At 39.1% G+C, this 20260-nt stretch overlaps 1 protein-coding gene across 1 annotated transcript; it reads right to left on the minus strand.

Moving 5' to 3' along the window:
- Positions 1–13039: 13039 nt before the first annotated feature.
- On the minus strand, positions 13040–15355 carry LOC147636157 (uncharacterized). Its single transcript, XM_086801106.1, has 2 exons — positions 14998–15355; positions 13040–14872 (listed from the first exon to the last, which is right to left on the minus strand). The coding sequence occupies exons 1-2, from the start codon at positions 15208–15210 to the stop codon at positions 13343–13345; spliced, it is 1743 nt and encodes a 580-aa protein (XP_086657232.1). The 5' UTR covers positions 15211–15355; the 3' UTR covers positions 13040–13342.
- Between the last annotated feature and the right edge of the window lie 4905 nt (positions 15356–20260).

The raw sequence follows: 20260 nt of genomic DNA on the forward strand, positions 1-20260 counted from the left end.
AGAGTTCTAATGCATTCTTTTGTTATTTAAGTATGAGCATGCATAAGGTATACACATAATGCATAAGGTATAAGAGTTCTAAGATTGAGCATGCATAAGGTATAAGAGTTCTAATGTGTTCTTATGTTTTTTAAGTTTGAGCATGCCTCATTTTTATAATGTAGACATGTGGGAAGACAATCTAGACTCAAGAAGCCCAATGCGCCATCGTTCAGTGTCCATGTACTGATGTTCTAGACATGGAGCATCTCTCACAGTTGGCCACTAGTCGATTGTCTGACACATCCATATGGGAAAGAGAGTGTGTGGAACATTTTTGCTCCACCCTTGCTTCCTTCCATAGTTACCTCTACACCGATGGGGGGTACTCTGATGGGTGGTTCTACTCCTAGGTTAAGATCTCCTATACCCATGTCCACTTCCATTGGAGGATCTAGTCCACATTTGGGTGTTGGGCCTTCATGTGGAGGTTGCGAGCAGGCACTCCACTCTCTTTTGTGGCACCTAGTCCAAGACCTCATACCATGACCTCGTCAGATGGGAGATCTGCCTCTTCTCAGCATTCTAATGGGGGTATTCCTTCTGGTGGGGGTGGATGTGGGGGTGGTTTTAGGGATAGTAATAGATCTGCTTCCAATTCCCCATCAGGCAGAGGATGTGCCACCACAGCAAGTGGAGGATCCAAATGCCTACAACCCAATGACACCCTTATCATGTGAGGAAGACATATGGATTGATCATTGAGGATAGCAAGGGAAAACATGTCATGGCATGCATGCATCACCTTGTAAATCTTGATTTTAGAAACATTTGGGGAATTGATTTGAGAACTCAAGACAATACAAAGAAGCAATACATTCTAAGTGTATTGATGAAGACAGAGTTTTTTGTGCCCCACTCCAACTTACAATTTAATGATGTATGCAGGATCTTGTGAGTCACATGAAATCATTGATTGCCAAGGCCATCAAGCGTGGTGGCATCAAGCCGCTAGAGCAGAATCAAAAAAAGATGTATCGAGAAGAAGGCCAAAAAGATGTACTGGGAATATCCCCATCTATTCAAGTAACAAAGAGAAGCAACCCGATTACACATGCATAAAAGAGGGGCTTCTCATCTTGGATCGGGTGGAAGGCCATCTTTCCTCTCTCTATTTGTAAGTATTTTCACTCTTAACATTTTGTATTCAAAACTTTGGTTTCCAAAGAATTAAATCTTATATAAATTGTTCTTTTTTTAATGTATGTTTAACGTAGGAAAATGTGGTGGGCCATTCTCCTTCTTGTGAGAGGAGTATGACTTTTCTTATCACAATGAGATCTCCGCCACATTTGAATGGTTGCAAGAATAGGGTGTCGCTTTGAACTATGAAGCTATCACTATAAAACAAGTCAGGGGCATAGCAGCGTTAATTTTGTCAGGATGTCGACGATTCTAGTTGCTACCCTGCATCAAAATAGCATTGCCTATAGCAGTGCTATTTTAGTGTTGTGTGAGAAGCCTTTATAGCAGTGCTATTTTGCTGCTCAGTAGTGCCTATAGTAGCGAAATTTCGTTGTTCTATTATAATTTAGGCTGCTACACAGCAAAATTGCCCTGCTATTTTCACTACATAAATATCCATAGAGTTGTTTGATGCTGAATTTCAGTTATACATGTCATATACACTGAAAATGATTATAGTTTTAAAAAAACATCTATCAGAACCCTTGGAGCCATGTGTCGTCCACTCTGGGTTCTACCAAATGGCTCCCAGAGGGCATAAATCACATCCTCTGTTCGGCGTTCCGTGTCTAAAAGCCGAATCTCAAAATCTCATGTCGACTCTCATCATACACATGCATATCAATCAATCATACACGTGCAAATCAATCATTCATCTCAAAACAAAGCAATCATAACTTATACATATCATCTCACAATCATCTCTAGTCCATAATCTTTCAAGGCATGCATATTCAAATTAATCACAATCAATTTTAAGTATAAAACAAGCTTTTAATTTAAACAGTTTTTAACTTCTCTTTATCTTTTAAGTCGTATGGGAGTCCTTGTTTTTTAACATAATCAATTATCATGTTCTAACGCATGAGGTCATCTCTAGTCAGTATAACTAAGTCTTAACTATGCTTATGCATTAGTCCATCCGGTCTATATAGACAAGGTAGTCAATCTTGATAGCAATTTCTAAGGCAAAGCCTAATAACTGGTCTCTTTGGGAGAGTAATATCTTATATCTTCTAATTCTTTATCCCACCAAAAGTGTTTATGCTAGGAGTCTCATAGACCAGGATGACCATGTATAATAAATAAGGTAAAGAATTACTCATCGTTATAAGTACGCCCTATGTCAACTCAGATTCTCCCGTATATACTTATCGATTTATTTATTTCATATCAAAAGAATTTAAAGAAAAATAATAGAAAGAGTGTTTGTGTACTTCCCTGATATATTTTCTGATATCTTGATTGATTGAGAATCCATGTCTACTCTACAGAAGTTGTGGAAGAGCTACTTGTAGATTTGGCAAGCCTCTCAGATCTGCTGTCAGGGGGGCTGCAATTTGTAACAAGTATAACTTTGCGTACAGTTATCAGATACTAATTGTGTGGGTAGTTAAAATTACGAGATTGTATGCGGTCTACAACGTAGAGCAGGTGGAATCGCCAAAATTAGTTGTATGTGAAAGTCAACTCCAAAAATAGATCAAGTTCTACTTTTTTATGAAATTTCGATTTGCATGTCCATGTGCACACTTAAGGGCTTCCTTTGAGTATACTCACTAATTGAAAACGTAATCTTGAATTTTTACTTAATTTTAACACTTAGAATCTTTACTGCTAAAAAACCAATGAAAACTTGGTGGAATTCATTATTACTGAAATCTGTAGCATCCAAAACTTAGGATTATCTTTAATCATAACTTGGTTAATCTCGAAGGTATGTTACATTCTCTCCCCATTAAGAAATTGCGATGACAAAAATATCTTATCCTCAATCATTAGACCTTGAGAAATAGCTTTTCTTACTCAACTATGATACTTGATATAGTACTTGAGAAGTCGTATGCTTTTGACCTTCAAGAAAACTATAAATATGCATATGTCTTCGTCTTGAGATTTCTTCAAAGTAGCCTTAGAAATAATGACTTAACAACTTTCTTGTCTAAGATCTTAACTTGATATAATAAGCTCTTAACTTGATTTTCCATTTCTTAGATATCTCTTGGATAAAATCAACATACTCGATATTCATTGCATCTATTAGACTCTTAATACTATAACATTCTTTTCTCTTAGTATTGTGTTCTCTTCATTCATATCTTCGATAGATCTTATCTTGGATAAACGATTTTATATGTTAAGCTAGTCATGTATATGGTAGAGTTTAGGAGGTCTCCTAAACTCGTCTTAATTCCATAAAATTTAACTCCAAACAAGAAACTAGAAAGATCTTGAGGCATTACACAAAGTGTCTTGATCTTGTAAATCAATCCACTATCCATGTCATGAACAAGTCTTCTTGGAATCACAACTTAATAAATAATAATAAATCTGATGAAAAACATTATCATCGTATTGTCTTAAACTTTAAGGTAATCAAACAATTTGTAAACTCTTATTTTCACTTTCCTTGTAGCTTTAGACTTAGTCAAAATTTTCCTCAATAGAGAAATCCTCTATTCTTTATTCAATGAAGGAGTTTACAAAGCGAAACACTTTCAAACTTTACAACAAATGTGGCTACATAATCTTTCTATTGATGGACTTGCAACCTCCACAATAGATATAGATTTTTAAACCTACACTTATTAACTTCACAATGATAACTTACTATTTAATAAGCAAATAGTATACTACATGAAATACTTTTCTTGCTCTGCTGAAAAGTAGACATCATTCTAAATTCTACATCCTGAAACCTGCTTTTCATAACATAATATCCTGGCCTTTCTAGGCACTAATTGATCTATCCCTAATATGGCATCATATTTCCCAAAGCCAACACATGGAAAATCAGCTTTTGACTTGAGGTCGCCTATGAACGAAAAGCATATTCTTGACATAATCATTACATGTCTATTGCTTTCTCGAAGAAATCTCTACCATAAGATTCTTTTGGCAAATTTCAGTTATTCTTAACTATTTTACCATGTGGGGTGATTGAAAACTATGCATGCTTCTTGAATTATTCAACACTTGAAATACATTATTCAAAATTTTGATAGGAATATTAATTTGAATCTTGATTTTCGACCTTACCTGTACATACAACAGCATTGACATGCACATATTCTTCAATCTCCTCGGCCACAGTTGTAGAACTTTTCATGTTGCTCCACGAGCGTTGTCATTACTTGAAAATCGACGTACACTCTCTTGTACATTTTACCTTGTTTTCTGATCTCTTGTAGTTAATCCCTCACGTACCGCACGTGATGCTAGCTTGTTTTTGCACTCATTAGTTTATGAACCTTTTCTAAACAACGGAAACATAGGCCTTCATGCCACGCCTTTTCTATCATCTCTGGAAACAAATATGTGACCCATCTGCATTCTCTTATTCTCTGCATAAAATTTACCCTCATCATAAAAATGGATTTGTGAACCATCTTGTGACTACAAAAAAATTACGAAAGCTTTTTCAAAGAAAATAAACTTTTGGCTATATCAAAGGAAAAAATAATATCAGTCACCCAAGACCTGCAATATCCGCAAATCAAATGCGGATTGCCCAACCTAGGCTCTGATACCAACTATGACGGTCATGAATCTAACCATATCTTAATCGTACAACTTAATCTAAGAAAACATTAAACTCACTTAATCTTGCTATTTCTACATAGCAATACAATCAAATCAACCTTCTCAAATAGCAAACAAGCATGCATGCCATATCCAAGGTTCTTATCACATAAGCAAAGAATTATGTAATCTCAAACAAACATTCACATGATATAAATCTCTATCAATTACAGCATAGCATCTCAATCAATCACAATGTATGTGTCTATCTCAAGATTCTATTATAATCACCATGCTCGACAGCATGGTTGATCATAATGACCAAAATCCAACCAATCTAGGGCTTTCTCTGATGCCCGTCTACCCAACCTCCACATTGGATATCGTGGCTATCCCGGGTATGCCTCTAGTAAATCTCATCCACTCTGGGTTCTACCAAATGGCTCCCAGAGGGCATAAATCACATTCTCTGTCTGGCATGCCCTGTCTAAGGACAGCCGGTCCGAATCTCAAAATCTCATGTCGAGTCTCATCATACACATGCATATCAATCGGTCATACGCATGCATATCAATCATTCATCTCAAAACAAAGCAATCATAACTCATACATATCATCTCTAGTCCATAATCTTTCAAGGCATGCATATTCAAATCAATCACAATCAATTTCAAGTATAAAACAAGCTTTTAATTTAAACAGTCTTTAACTTCTCTTTATCTTTTAAGTCACATGGGAGTCCTTGTTTTTAACATAATCAATTATCATGTTCTAACGAGCGAGGTCATCTCTAGTCAGTTTAACTAAGTCTTAACTATGCTTATACATAAGTCCATCCGGTCTATATAGACAAGGTAGTCAATCTTGATAGCAATTTCTAAGGCAAAGCCAAGTAACTGGTGTCTTTGGGAGAGTAATATCTTTCAATCTATGTAGAATTAGAGAAAGGCCAAAACTATAAAGTTTAAGGACTTCTAATGCTCTATAAAGCATGTCTTAATGATGGTTCTCTAAAAATGAGTTCTAAGGTCTCTTTGAGAGCATTCAAAACAGCGAAAGTTGTGTTTTCAGCATGAAACTGTCAAAAACAGCCAAGTGCCCCACTTTGCACTCGAATAACTCAAAAACGAAAGGAATTCGGCTTTCTATAGTCTCTTACACTCTTGTAGAGATTCTTATCCTTCAAAACTTTCGTGTTTATCTTAAAATCTGATTCTAATTACACGGACAGATAGACTCTTTGCAAACTAGTCCCTAATGTATTTCTAGAATCTAGTCATAAACTAGTCAAATATTCTATCTTCTAATTCTTTACCTCACTAAAAGTGTTTATGCTAGGAGACTCATAGACCAGGATGACCACGTATAATTAATAAAGTTAAGAATTACTCATCGTTAAGTACGCCCTATATCTACTCAGATTCTCTCGTATACACCTATCGATTTATTTATTTTATATCAAAAGAATTTAAAGAAAAATAATAGAAAGAGAGTTTGTGTACTTCCCCGATATATTTGCTGATGTCTTGATTGATTGAGAATCCATCTTTACTCTCCAGAAGTTGTGGAAGAGCTGCTTGTAGATTTGGTAAGCCTCTTAGATCTACTGTTAGGGTTGCAATCTATAACAGGTATAACTTCGCGTACAGTTATAAGATACTAGTCGTGTGGGTACTTAACATTACTAGAATGTATGCGATCTACAACCCAACGCAGGCGCGGAATCGCGAAAATCAACTGTATGTGAAAGTCGACTCCAAAAATATGTCACGTTTTATTTTTCTTTATCAAATTTTGATTTTGCATGTCCATGTACACACTTAAGGGCTTCTTGTGGTATACTAATTAATTGAAAACTCAATCTTGAATTTTCACTTAATTTTAATACTTCGAATCTTTACTGTTGAAAAACCACTGAAAACCTGCTGGAATTCATTATTACTGAAATCTGTAGCATCCAAAACTTAGGATTATCTTTAATCATAACTTGGTTAATCTCAGAGGTATGTTACATTCAACATGGCTATAATTTTAAGAACTAATCAAGTTCCATAGCCTCAAATACTTAATCTAGAGTATTTATAAGAACAATCCGACAACATCCCAATGGCCCACTACATAAACTACTAATCAAGCCAGTATATGAAGTAGTAAGTGAAGGTCTAAAGACTAGCCACAAGGTAGCTTTTAGAGCAAGACCTCTCAGGGACACTCCCATCCTATCAAACGAAAGGAGCAATGACATACTCTAAAGGTGGGTAGAGTAGCTCCTTAATCTATTACAAGATGCGTTGAATGATTAGATCATTAACATCATGAACCTCTAGGTTTTGGTAAACTCCGAATTGAAAAATCATTACAAACCTTACTCTAAGATTACTACAAATCTTAGAATAATTGATCTCTAGGACCATGCACAAGTGCTTGCAAATTTACAGACCAAGAATAATACACTTCGATTGTGTAGCAACAAACCATGTAGTTATCATACTCTCAAGATACTTATTTGAGGTCTAGTTATAAGATATGTAAGAATACACAAGACCACTATGGGTACCAATTTTATGGTAGCTATAACCATAAATATAATCGAAAGTATCTGCACATATTTTGAGTAGCACTACGACTACCCAGAAAGTGATGTGCAAACATGTATTTGCGAGCATGTGCACCTATATATACTTAGAAATTGCAAACTACATCACATCCTGCATATTCGTTTCACAAGAGAATTGTATGCATTTACCCATACATATCCACAACCATGTTGGGTATATCTCGAGCTCCGTTTAGAATTTCAAAGTATGCACATCATATGCACTCATTGCCAATGGACACCAAGCTAATGATACATGTGTAAACTATGCACACCAATGCCTTGACTTTTGTTTAACCCTTTCTTTGATGTGACTACGCACATAATTAACTAGCCATGCGCTACTACGACATAGTGGTTTTTTTTTAATAATTTCAAATTGTGTCAATGTACCTCTTGTGTGTTACTACGCACACATGAGAAAATGGTCACAAATATGAGCGCATATGATTACAAATTGATGACCCCCATAATGCCTACGATGATGCTAACCACCATTGAAGTTCAGAGTGTGTAACTATGCACTCAAGGCGTGGGAACCAACTCCCAAAACTGTCTAGAAGTGGCTAAATGTGCTATGACTATGTCATCGTGTGTACCCCCCCACACATTTAAAGTATGTGCGAGGTTCGGTTCCGCCCCCAATTTTTTTTAAAAAACTAAAAAAATATTCAGGCTCCGAAGCCTTATCTTTATCGTGTGGCATTCGTAGCTGTTGGTCGCTGCCTCTGCTCTGCAACGAACGCCAGCAGCGCTCCCTCCTATCACCTCGCTTACCTTGCGGCCGCATACCACCCTTCAATGCTATCCTCTTGGGATCTAGATGGTCCCTGATTTTGGAGCCGTCGGAGCTTTCCAACACGAGATCGGAGAAGTGCTCGGACATGGCTGCCCAGTTCTGAAGGAAGGAAATGCGAGCGTTGAGATCCTCTATCTCCTTTTTCAGGGCGTTCTCAATCTCCGAAGCCTCCTCATAGCACTCGTGTGTGTACACACGATGCTGCCCGCTCTCTACTACAGTTGCTCTTCTTTTCTTCCTCTCGCTGGACGTGATCCTCCTCTTCTCTCTTTCAAGCCTTTCTCTTCTGCTGCAGCACTTGCCAGCACTCTGTGTAATAGAAAGCCTTGTTGTTGAAGGAAATTCAAAAGCACGATAAGAACAGGAAAAGCTTTTGATGTGGGGAGCCCTTAGCATGGACCTCATCAATGGCCCGACACCACTGTCTTACCAAGGTTTAAGTTAATTTCCATCTTACCGATTTGCCCTACTCGTCGTCTGTCAACACACACTAATGAAGCTCTTGCTTGCTTGTATTGGCTTCAACACACACACACACATACACATGTCTTCCACCTTATCCTCTCGATACAAACGCTCAAAGACAAGCAGAGGAAAAAAAACACTAGCAATCCCAAATAAACAAAAAAAAAAGATTATGTCAGGCTTATCTCTTTATGGAGCCGGATCACACCCAGAGAATCGGGAGAGAGGCCGCTCGATGAATCTAAACGCAGCTCTGATACCATTGTTACATCCTTGTAATCGCCACCATAGTACAAGAGGGCAAGGAGCTCTAGTCACCACCCAACCATAGAGGAGAATGTGGATAACACCACACTCCTTGGCATTTATATGGGCTTGCCCGACTGCCCAAGTGCCCTGACTTGGGCACCCTCACTCCTAGACCCCGGATGCATGCACCGTCATACAAACACTGCATCCGGTTGAGCTCCCACGTGCTGTTACAAGCTACATGATACCCACCCTCATTAGCTCTCAAGGAATCATCAAATATGTCACTTAGGATGTGAATGAAACACCATGAAAATCATGTATCTAGCATCAATACTCTCATAATTCCATGCATTCTTACCCTCATCACCTCATCATTCCCACCCTTTAGCAATTAGGGAATACTAACTTGGTTAGAATTGAAGGGAATCATATTTAGTGAAGTATAAAATCAAGCCTGTACAAGGATTTCATAGTGTAAATTTTCAACACCATGCTTAGGGCAACTCCATCTTTGGGAAGGTTACAGATCATAGCCCAAGCATTGGAGGGGCTAGCATCATGAGGGATCTATAGTTTTGGGGAATTTGGTGAAATTTCATGCATTTTTTTGGGGGTTGGGCTTTATGTCGGAGTGGACATCTCCTTCTCATGTCACTCACTTTCCCACTCTCTCCCATCCTCTCTACCCTATGACAAAGTTTGTACATAAGAAACCCTTTGAATAATGATCACTCCTTTCCTCTTTCATGACTTTCATGTGTTTCTTTAGCATTTGATTTGGGAGATTTTGAGTTGTGTATGTGAGGCTATATTCATTTGAGGTCATGTCCTACCTCTCATTTATTTTCATTTGTAAATGACCATGTCTTTGTGTAGGTGTCCTAGCCCACCCTCGTTTGGCTAGGTGGTGCCCCCTTCACCTTGGTTGTGAGGGAAGCCCTTCCCCTAGTAGCCCTTAGTGAGCTAGGAAAGTGGCTCGGGTGTAGAGGCCATCCTGTCCATTGGCGAACAATTGGTCAATTGTTTAGTAGTATAAAATGATGTTTAACATTGTAGCAAAAGGTAAATTCTTTTGCTATGCCTCCTGGAGAATTATTTGAAGAAATTTTGCTCACACAAAATTGGATGGGCCATTATAGGTGTACTATTGACTGGGATTCAAGAACTTTTTCATTAAAAATTTAATTTAGAGGTCAATGTTCTTTTTTTAGAATATGAAAATCTGAACTTTCCAAATGAAGAAACTCTATTGGTTGTGCCTAAGAATGGATTACCTAGACCCTTAACAATATGTAGACACACTTCGAAGGATGTCTTGGATTTATATGACTGTAACCTCTTTCGTTCACACTGGTCAGAACACAACTTTACACACAAACCTAGACATAGATATCAACCTATACGACAATCCCAAGCTTAGCATTCACAAAGATGGATACGCAAACTCCTTCTCAAGGCTCAAAAATATTTTTCCAATGATGTGATTTGGGTGTCTATAGCCACACCAACTCCCAAAAACAACATATCCAAAAAGAAAACAAATGAAAGTTCAAAAGAGACCATGTTTCACGCAAAAAGCTATCATTAAAAATCACTACCTAGAGTAGGTGTACACTCGACAAGTGTGGGTGCCTAATTAGGCACTACTTTTAGCTCAAGGTTATTACAAGTGGATGAGATCCTTATGGATTCTAAAACTGTAATGGTTGATATTATGTATAACAAACTTACTAAACCAAGTCCCACTACCTACCTACTACCAACTACATGCTCGCGATTCCTACTGATCATTCTTCCCACATTAGTGCCATGCAAATAAAAAATTACTTGAAATAATATCACAGAATGAGACTGACTTTCCAACTTATCCACCTACTTATTAATCCTCAATGTACACATCTCTAGTGATGCCATCCACTTCTTTTGGAGCCACTGACATTATAAATGCTAATATTGTGTATTTTACGTGTATGATCGTCACTTAAAAGTCTATGAAAGACGTGCCATGAGATTAATTATTGAGATTACATTCTTAGATTAAGTTTTTGCACAAGCCTAGGTGGCCTTGGCTAGCAAGGGACCTATATTTTAAGTATGGCCAACCAAGGCATGCTTGGGGCCAAGATAAGGGTCAATTTGTAATTCTTCTTCTCCACTCTCTTGCTCCTTACCTAATCCAATTAGAGTTGTTATATGCTCATTGTGTATGTGTGAGTGTATGTTTCAGAGAGAGATTGAGTATGAGGAGGGTTAAGCTTCCATTGGATTGGGGCGACGGTAGTGGAGTAGAGCTCTCGGGTGCTTATGCAGTGATGATAGCCGTAAGCATCCCAGCAACAAGCATTCAACAAAGTGAGTGACATACCCCCATTTGCATTTTGTGCATTAGGCCATGGTAAATTGGCTTGTCGGTTGAGTTGTTTGTGCTTTCGAGTGTGATTTGGTAAAGACCACGATATTTGGTTATTCCTTACGCCTTTGCCATGGCATAAGGTAAGTGGTGCCACTACCTGAGAATAGCCCCATCACATAGCCACTTCCCATTTTGAATGTGTGTGTGTATGGTTAATTTCTGTTATGTTTCTATTTTTTGTTTTTTTTTCAAGAATGGAAAAAATGGAAGAAATAAAATATGAGAAAGGTGTTTGTTTGCTTGAGTGAGTGTAACTACCTGAGTTCACACCAACACTTTACACATAAACCTAGATATAGACATCAACTTGTACGACAACCCCAAGCTTAACATTCACAAAGATGGCTACACAAACCCATTCTCAAGGCTCAAAACTATCCTTCCAAAAATAACTTGACTTCGGTACCTAAAGCCACCAACTTCAAGAAATAACATACACAAAAAGAAAACAAATCAAAGTTCAAAAGGAACCAGGTTTCACGCAAAAAGCCCTCATTGAAAACTCGCTACCTAGAATAGGTGCACATTCGAAAAGTGTGGGTCCCCAAGACAACTTTTAATCCAAGGTTATTACGAGTGGATGAGATCCTTGTGGATTCCAAAACTAAAAATGGTTGACACCTCGTATAACAAACTTACTAAACCAAGTCCCACTACCGCTATCAATTGCATGTCGGCTATTCCTACTGACCATTCTTCTGACATTAGTGTCATGTAAATCAAACAATTTCCTGAAACAACATCACGGAATAGGACTAGCTTTCTAACTTATTCACCTACTTATTAATCCTCATGCACCGATCGCAACAACAATGAGAATCCTAACAACAAGTATTCAACGAGTTGAGTGACACATCCCCGTTTGCATTTTGGGTTAGGCCACGATAAATTGGCTTCTCGATTGAGTTGTTTGTACTCTCAAGTGTGATTGGGCAAAGACCACGATATTTGGTCGTTCCCTTCACCTTTCTCATGGTGTAAGGGCCCTCCATAAGTGGCACCACTACCAAGGAATATCCCCATCACATAGCCACTATCCATTTTGAATGCGTGTGTGTATGGTTAATTTCTATTATGTTTCTATTTTTTTACATTTTTAAAATGACAAAAATGGAAGAAATAAAATATGAGAAAGGTGTTTGTTTGTTTGAGTGAGTGTAACTGCCCGAGGTCACACTGACATGGCTCTACACACAAACCTAGAAATAGACATGAAGTTGTATGACAACCACAAGCTTAGCATTCATAAATATGGCTACATAAACGTATTCTCAAGGCTCAGAATTATCCTACAAATGACTTGATTTGGGTACCTAAAGCCAACAATTCCTATAACAACATACCCAAAAATAAAACAAATCAAAGCTCAAAAGGAACCATGTTCCATGGAGAAATTGTATAGCAAACTTACTAAACCAAGTCCCACTACTGCTACCAATTGCATACCAGCTATTCGTACCTGACCATTCTTCCCACATTAGTTCCATGCAGATTAAAAAATTACTTTAGCCATCACGGGATGAGATTGACTTTCTAATTGATTCACCTACTTTTTAATCCTCATTGGACATCTCTCTAGCGTCAATGCCATCCATTGGCAACCATCACTTCATTTGGCCATTGAACCAACACCTACTTATTAATCCTCATTAGACATCTCTCTAGTGTCAATGCCATCCATTGACAACCATCACTTCATTTGGCCATTGGCATTATAAATGTTAGTATTGTATATTTTTCATGTGTGCTTACCTATGAAAGACATGCCATGAGATTATATATTGAGATTACATGCTTAGGTTAAATCACAAGTGTGCAAGGCCAAAGAAATCACAAGCCTCACTCTAACTCTCCAGACCCACAAATTTGAAGATAAATCACAAGCCTCATGTGCAAGGCCAAAGAAATTAATTAATTGAAGAGATTGATTTAAAAGTAAGAGAGATGATAACTAGATTGATGTTAAACAACAACAATTTTCGTATTTGGTTAGGCTTCTGATTTGGGCCCGCAGGAGTATATGAATGAATGAAAGAATTGGATAGGACTACCAAGGGTGTGTGCGCAAGTACTAAGACTTTTGGAGCTTCATGGGGCGCATCATGTCATTGTCTTCGTGGTCTATCATGTGGCAGTGCCACAGATAGCCTGGCTCCGATGTTGCATCGAAGGGAAAGGGCTTGTCTTCGGAAGTGGTGAAGCGCATGAGCAATCTGGTGACAACCCACGGAGAAGCAGACACCGTGTCCTTCCAACCCAGCTGATTGTTGCCCGGCTTCCTCCTCTTCTCCGTGTAGCAGCTCCTTGACTTGTAGTGGTAAGGAACATCTAAGGAGCAGTTGCCGGCGTTGTAGCGATCAACGTCAAAAGCCTGCTGATCCAGCACCTTGAAAGTGATGAGATGCACGTGGATCGGGTGAGTTCGGTTTGTGAGGTTGATTATCCTCCACACCTCGACCGCTCCTAGCTTGGGTGTCTCTGTGACAGGATCCTGCCAGGTCAAGTTGCTCAATAGCACCTGCACCGTGCTCCCGGTGTTATCATCGACTTGCAGCAGGGTGAGGTTGCGAACCAGCGCATTCTTGTGGTTGATTCTGCGGAGTCGGGCAGGAAGCGATTTCGGTATTGTGTTGGTATCGGCTTGATAAGAACTATTAATGCTCGCTACCACGCTGAACTTCATGATCACTGTTGTGTTGACGTTGTCGTCAAATGTGTCGTAGCCGACGGGGTAAGGAGACTGTGCTGAGTTGTTTAGAAAGACCTCCGATCCAGGCTGGAGGCTCGAGAAGTCGATTAGCACGTCTAACCTCTCGGCCGGCCCAATAGTAATGTTATCGGAGAGGCTCAAGGGCTTGGGAAGGAAGCCTCCGTCTGTACCTATCTGCAGGAAGGGGATGCTTGGGTTGCTGAGAAAGAGCGTGAAGAAGCGGGAACTTGCACCGTTGAGGATTCGAAAGCGGTAGAGGCGAGGCTCCACACTCAAATACGGCCACACTTTGCCATTCACCAGGAGAGTGTCCCCGTAGAACTCCGCGCAACAGTTGGGATGAACCAATGGGGCATCACCACTGGTGGGGAACTCCAATGTGCCGTTATAATAGAATTCCTTGTCTTGGAGTACAAGAGGGACCTCGTAGGCTCCTCTAGGCAGCTTCAGCATCTCTTCATCGGCTGAGCGGATGATGTAGAGGCCCTGCAGCCCGGCAAACACATTCAACCTGGTGATGCCAACAGCGTGGTCATGGTACCATAGCATGGTGGGGTCTTGCGTGTTGGGGTAGGTGTGGTTCTGGGTCTGGAAAGTTTTGCCTGTCTCTCCACTGGCCGTGATCCACGCGTCCGGATGCCCGTCCGAGGAGCTCTCCACCTGGCCTCCATGCAAGTGTGTCACGGTGGGCACCCCTCCATCGCGTGGGTTGGCCCAGTGCAGTGTGTGGTCCACCGTAAGCATGTGCTGCTTGTCCGTGATGTGGTTCTCCCATCGCACGTGGGATTCCACCCGGTGGACAGCTTCCAGTGTCGGACCCGGGGAGCTTGCGCTGGCTTGGCTTGTGCCAAAGGCGTAAAGGGTGGTTTCAGGCAGATCTCTGTGTAGCTTCTGCATGATACAATGATCCACGGATTAATGAAACGGAAGTTAGTTTGATAAGACGACTAGAATTAATCCTTGTATTAATTATCTGTACGTGTGTACGAGCTTCTTATTGATTCATGCTTAATCACCTGCTTGATCTTGTAGGCTCCCAGGGTAATGGGCTGACCTGCGCTCACGTTGATGACGGTGGGGATGGGAAGGGAGTCCACGAACTTCTCCAGTGGGGGGGAGGAGAGGTGCGGGTTGCATGTGGAGGGCTGGCATGATCCGGAGTGCGGTAAGGCTAACAGCGCAACAAGGAAAAGCAAGGCCAAGGAGAGTACCACAGGTGCTGCACGCATATTATTCTATTTAGAGAGCTAGCAGTGTGTGTGTGTACGTATGTGTTGGTATGGCTGTGTGTGTGCAGGCAAAACAACGCGAAATAATTGGGCCCTCCTCTATTTACCTAGATATGCAGTTCTGAAGGGGTGTGCACTGTGTGTGGGGAAATAACCAAAGGATCGGACCTTCTTATAGTACTCACCACGCATCATGCGTGCAAGGCTTAAACATCTATTGCCGCAGTATCTAGAACAAGTTGAACGTTGATTAATTCGCTAAAGCTGGCTGCGTCAATCTTCTTTTTTGCCATTTGCGTGGGCATTCTCCAAGGGGTCTCTTCTGCATGCCCGCGTAAACCCGACGCGCAAAGTCCACTTTTGTGATTGTCAACGTTTTCTCGCTTTCACAATTCATGCAAAAGCGCAAAGAGTCTTTTTCCAAAAGAAGGGAGAAGCGACAAACAACAATCTCATAAATGGGTTCTATGGATTACCACAACTCCACGAGGCTTCCAATCCATGCAACAATTCATGCCAACGACCTCCATGACCTCACATTGGTTTTTCCTTTATGGTGCAATGAAAATGTCATTCCTCACGAAAAAAGACACGGTAAAGTCTTGGGGGGGGTTGGTCTAATCAAAAAAATATGTCCGAAGGCACAAGACTCAATAAAAGCTGATAAATTATAAAAAAATCAATGTCACTCCACGAGGCTTCTAATCCATGTAAGAATTCATGCCAACGGCATGAATATCTTATGGAAATCTTCTTCCATCAAGTGAGCTCCCACCTGCATGACCTCACATTGGTTTTTCCTTTATGGTGCAATGAAAATGTCATTCCTCACAAAAGACATGGTCAAGTCTCGGGGGGTTGGTCCAATCAAAAAAATATGTCCGATGGCCCAAGATTCAACAAAACGTGATGAATTAAAAAAAGGTCAAATTGGATTTATGGTCGATAGTACACGGGTTCAATGAAATGGGGTTCGTCGTAATACAAAATAAACACGTTTATGAACATATGTTTAAATATATAGATATGTGTATGTATGTACATGTGTGTGTATATATATATATATGTTCATGTATATATATGTATAAATTTACAGATAAATACATACATTCATACATATATATATATATGAATATGTGTATGTATGCATGTATGCATGTATGTATGTATATATATATATATATATATATACATTCATACATACATACATACATACATACATACATTACATTACATACATACATACATACATACATACATACATACATTACATACATACATTCATAATTATATATACATTTATATGTTTGTATGTATGTATGTATGTGTGTGTGTGTATATATACTTACATATATATATAGTCTTTGCAAAGAGGATATTTTTCTTCTTAGTACATAAAAATATTTTTGTTTCAATTTTCATGTCAAATTGTCTAAACCCAATCAAATTATGTCTTGTATAGTTCCACAATAAGTAGGATTTGAGAGCATAAAATTTGAGTCACTAGCACTAGCTCGACTCTCTTGTTCAAAGTGATCCATTACTGCAGAGTTAAAAGTATAAGGCCACTTATGTTACCTTAAAGAATGCTTTTAGGGTAGAGTTCTCAAAGATTGGATCCAAATGGATTCATGTACATAGCTAAACAATGTCAAGTAATACGAGAGCGAGTCAGTATAGGAATAAATTTTATGCATAAAATATTATCATTCCCACTACTCAATTGATAAGAAACAAAGTTCACCATGATTAATTTCATTATTTCTTGAAGGCTTCAAAGATCAAAACTTGCACAATTACCTTTATTTGCAAAGGAAGACAACCTTTCATGAGTGTTGCATAGATTCTCTGAACTTTGATGATAAAAGATCTACAGCATGAAAGAGTGTTAGAAATATAGTACTCCATCCGAAGTCCCCCATAGCACAACCTCCAATAGCAAGAAGTCAGCTAAAATGAGTGTCGAGGACATGACTATTGGCTATGCTTAAGAAAATGGAGGGATAATTGGAAAGTACTTTCAAGAGATTTCAGAGCATACCTAAGGAGATAGGGAACATGGTGTCCTTACTATCGAGGTATCACACTAGAAATAAGTGTCCGTTAAATAGGGGGTGGAGGGGCTTGTAGTGTGGTTATTGCAGGAGATACCTAATCACGATACCCACAAGTATAGGTACAATCCTGAAAATCACAATATGTATGTACTACCAGCTCTTTCTTCCACCAACCAACCCTTAGCACTCCTTGCACCACACAGTGGGTAGTGGAGACCCTATGCCCCCTATTGGGATCAATCCCCTTCTTAGAGGGATTCTAAGGGTGCCTAAGACACCTCCCTATATTCATGGACCTCAACCTATAGCTCCCGGCTTGACACCCATGAGACACATTAAAGCACGATCACTCATTGAGGATCACACCAACACTTATATACGAGAACTAGACCCCGTACAAAGACCATCCTACCCATTGTCAAGTACAAAATTTGATGTGGATTTTGTAAGGACACTTGACAATACCTTAGCTCCCATTTACAGACTGTCAACCTTTGGCACAAGTTTTGAGATTCAAAAAGGTCCAAGAACTTGTGAAACAGACTCATTCCCAATGTGAGGGACCTCTAGGACCAGTATGACCAGATCCATACAAATTTGTACCAATATCTACCTTAGACACGCTAGGAGAAAGTTCTAAAGAAGGTAGTATTGAGTTTTCCAAAGAGCGCCAACCAATTCTAGATTCAACTTTTTTTTAATCAAAATAAGTAATCCCGAACCTCTAAAATATCAACTTTTAAATGATTACCTGACCAACCAGTCCAAAACTTGGACCTTTCAATTCCCATCATACTCAAGTGAGTCTAAACCTAACTCCTTAAAGACTCTTCCCTCATGCCTCAACTCGAAAGGTGTAGTTACCTCGATGAGAGCACCTATCTTAGGCAAAACCAAGAGACAAAAGGACACATTAGGGATGTCTACATTTGTATCTGCTCCAATCATAGTCACGTTAGGTGAGTTCCCATCAAGGGACCCTACTCTTTTGCAGGATATAAGGGAATGGATGGACGTACCTTTTAGACTCAAACCTAATGAAGATACTAACTTAGAGACTAAAGACAATGAGAGTGATGACAATCCTAAGGAATTATACAGGGATGTGCATGTCAATAAACCTGGTAAGCACTTTGAAGGTGAAGAACTTAATTCCACCTTGCCTTTGAGACTATGAATCGAAACATCCACAACCATCCTAGATGATGAGGGTGGAGTGACTATCGCTATCAAAAAACAGCAAGAAAATTAGGGATCACCACCTTTGAAAATCAAATTGGCTAATGGTAGCCTCACTTCACCCATGGGAGTGGTAAGAGTGAATCGATTGACCTCAAGTGGATTGCCTTTTGATCACATATTTGTAATCATAGAATTCAAGAAATTAACCACTTATGATGTGATCTTAAACAGGCCTCTTATGAGACAATTGAAGATGATCCATGACTGGGGAACTAACCCCACCACTATAAGAGAAGGCATCATTAGCGACATTTATTTACGATGTTTTACCGTCGTTTTATGTTACACCACTATAAGCGTCGTTATTAGAGACACTTCATAAGCACTGCTATTAACACCATTATTAGGAGTACCGTTGACCTACTCTTGTTAAAACGCTACTATCAGCGCCACTCAATGATGCTGTAAAAACTCTGCTACTATAAGTGTCGTTATATAAACGCCACTCAATCAGCAAACACTGGGAGAAAAACAGTGTTAAAACTGTGGGGAAATAAAAACTTAAAATAAATTTAAACCCAAAAAGCTTTACAAACATCCAAATATTAATGAACTAAAATAACAAATTGATCAAATTGTTATACAAACCGATCGATGTGTACATATGTTATGATGAGATATATTTAATTTGTACCATCATCAAATCCATATGTTATGATGATATATATTTAATTTTTGCTATGATCAAATCCATCTTGCAATAAATCCATGCATACCAATTGGTCAAATCCATCTTGCAATAAATCCATGCATGCCAATTGGTCTATCTCTAAATCCATCATTTCGATGGCTCCTATATCAATACAAAGTCGCATTCCACTACTTGAAGAAGCTGTAGAGGTATTATCATCATGGTCCTCATGGTTGTCATATTGATTGTTAGTTGCATTCTCCATTGATTATTCACCATGCATTTCTAGTTTGACATCTTGATCTTGAAATATACATTTAGATTAAGGAGCAACTTATATTACATACCACCAATTAGAATCTCTTTAGACCAAGTGAAACATGGCCTAAAAGAAAGAACCATAAAATATTTACAAGAAAATATATACAATGTCTTGCATCTATCTATAGATTCATCAAAATTGAAAATCAAGTTTAGACCTATTCATAGTGTTGTGGTAGAACATATGTGTCTCTTAAATCTTGCCATAATTTAGTTGAGTCAATTGTAAAAAATCTACTTGGATGCTTCTTGGACGGTTGCTTGAGTGAAACGTACACATATTCTGTTCGTGATCTATGCACAAAATCTCTCAAGATTTACAGAAAAATCACATCATAATTTAAAAAATGAAAAGAATTTTCGAATAAACCATAATCGTGATCATCCAAAGTAACATAATAATCTCCAATACAAAATCTCAAAATCTAGAGAGAATCACCAACAAAAAAGATCTAACCAATCCAGGGCTTTCCTTTGACGCCCATCCACCTAGCCTCCACGCTGGACGTTGCAGTTATCCGGGGTATGCCTCTTCCAAATCTCATCCTCTCTGGGTTCTACCAAATGGATCCCCGAGGGTATAAATCATGTTCTCTGTCTGGCGTTACATGTCTAAGGACGGCTAGCCCAAATCTCAAAATCTCTCTAGATCTCTCTCTCTCTCTCTCTCTCTCTCTCTCTCTCTCTCTCTCTCTCTCTATCTATCTATCTATCCTGCATAGAAAATCACCTCAAGGCTTTGGAAGAAACCAAAAAAACCAACCCACGAGAATTAGCAGATTATCATGCAAGAAAATGA

Source organism: Cibotium barometz, chromosome 8, assembly GCF_041138505.1.
Source record: "Cibotium barometz isolate CiBa-2024 chromosome 8, ASM4113850v1, whole genome shotgun sequence".
Taxonomy (NCBI): Eukaryota; Viridiplantae; Streptophyta; class Polypodiopsida; order Cyatheales; family Cibotiaceae; genus Cibotium; species Cibotium barometz.

Bases quoted from the DNA above. Each gene is read 5' to 3' on its own strand.
- LOC147636157 (XM_086801106.1), bottom strand. From the start codon at position 15,210: ATGCGTGCAGCACCTGTGGTACTCTCCTTGGCCTTGCTTTTCCTTGTT. The intron at 14,873-14,997 runs GTGATTAAGCAT...TGTATCATGCAG, and splicing joins GAGCCTACAAGATCAAGCAG to AAGCTACACAGAGATCTGCC.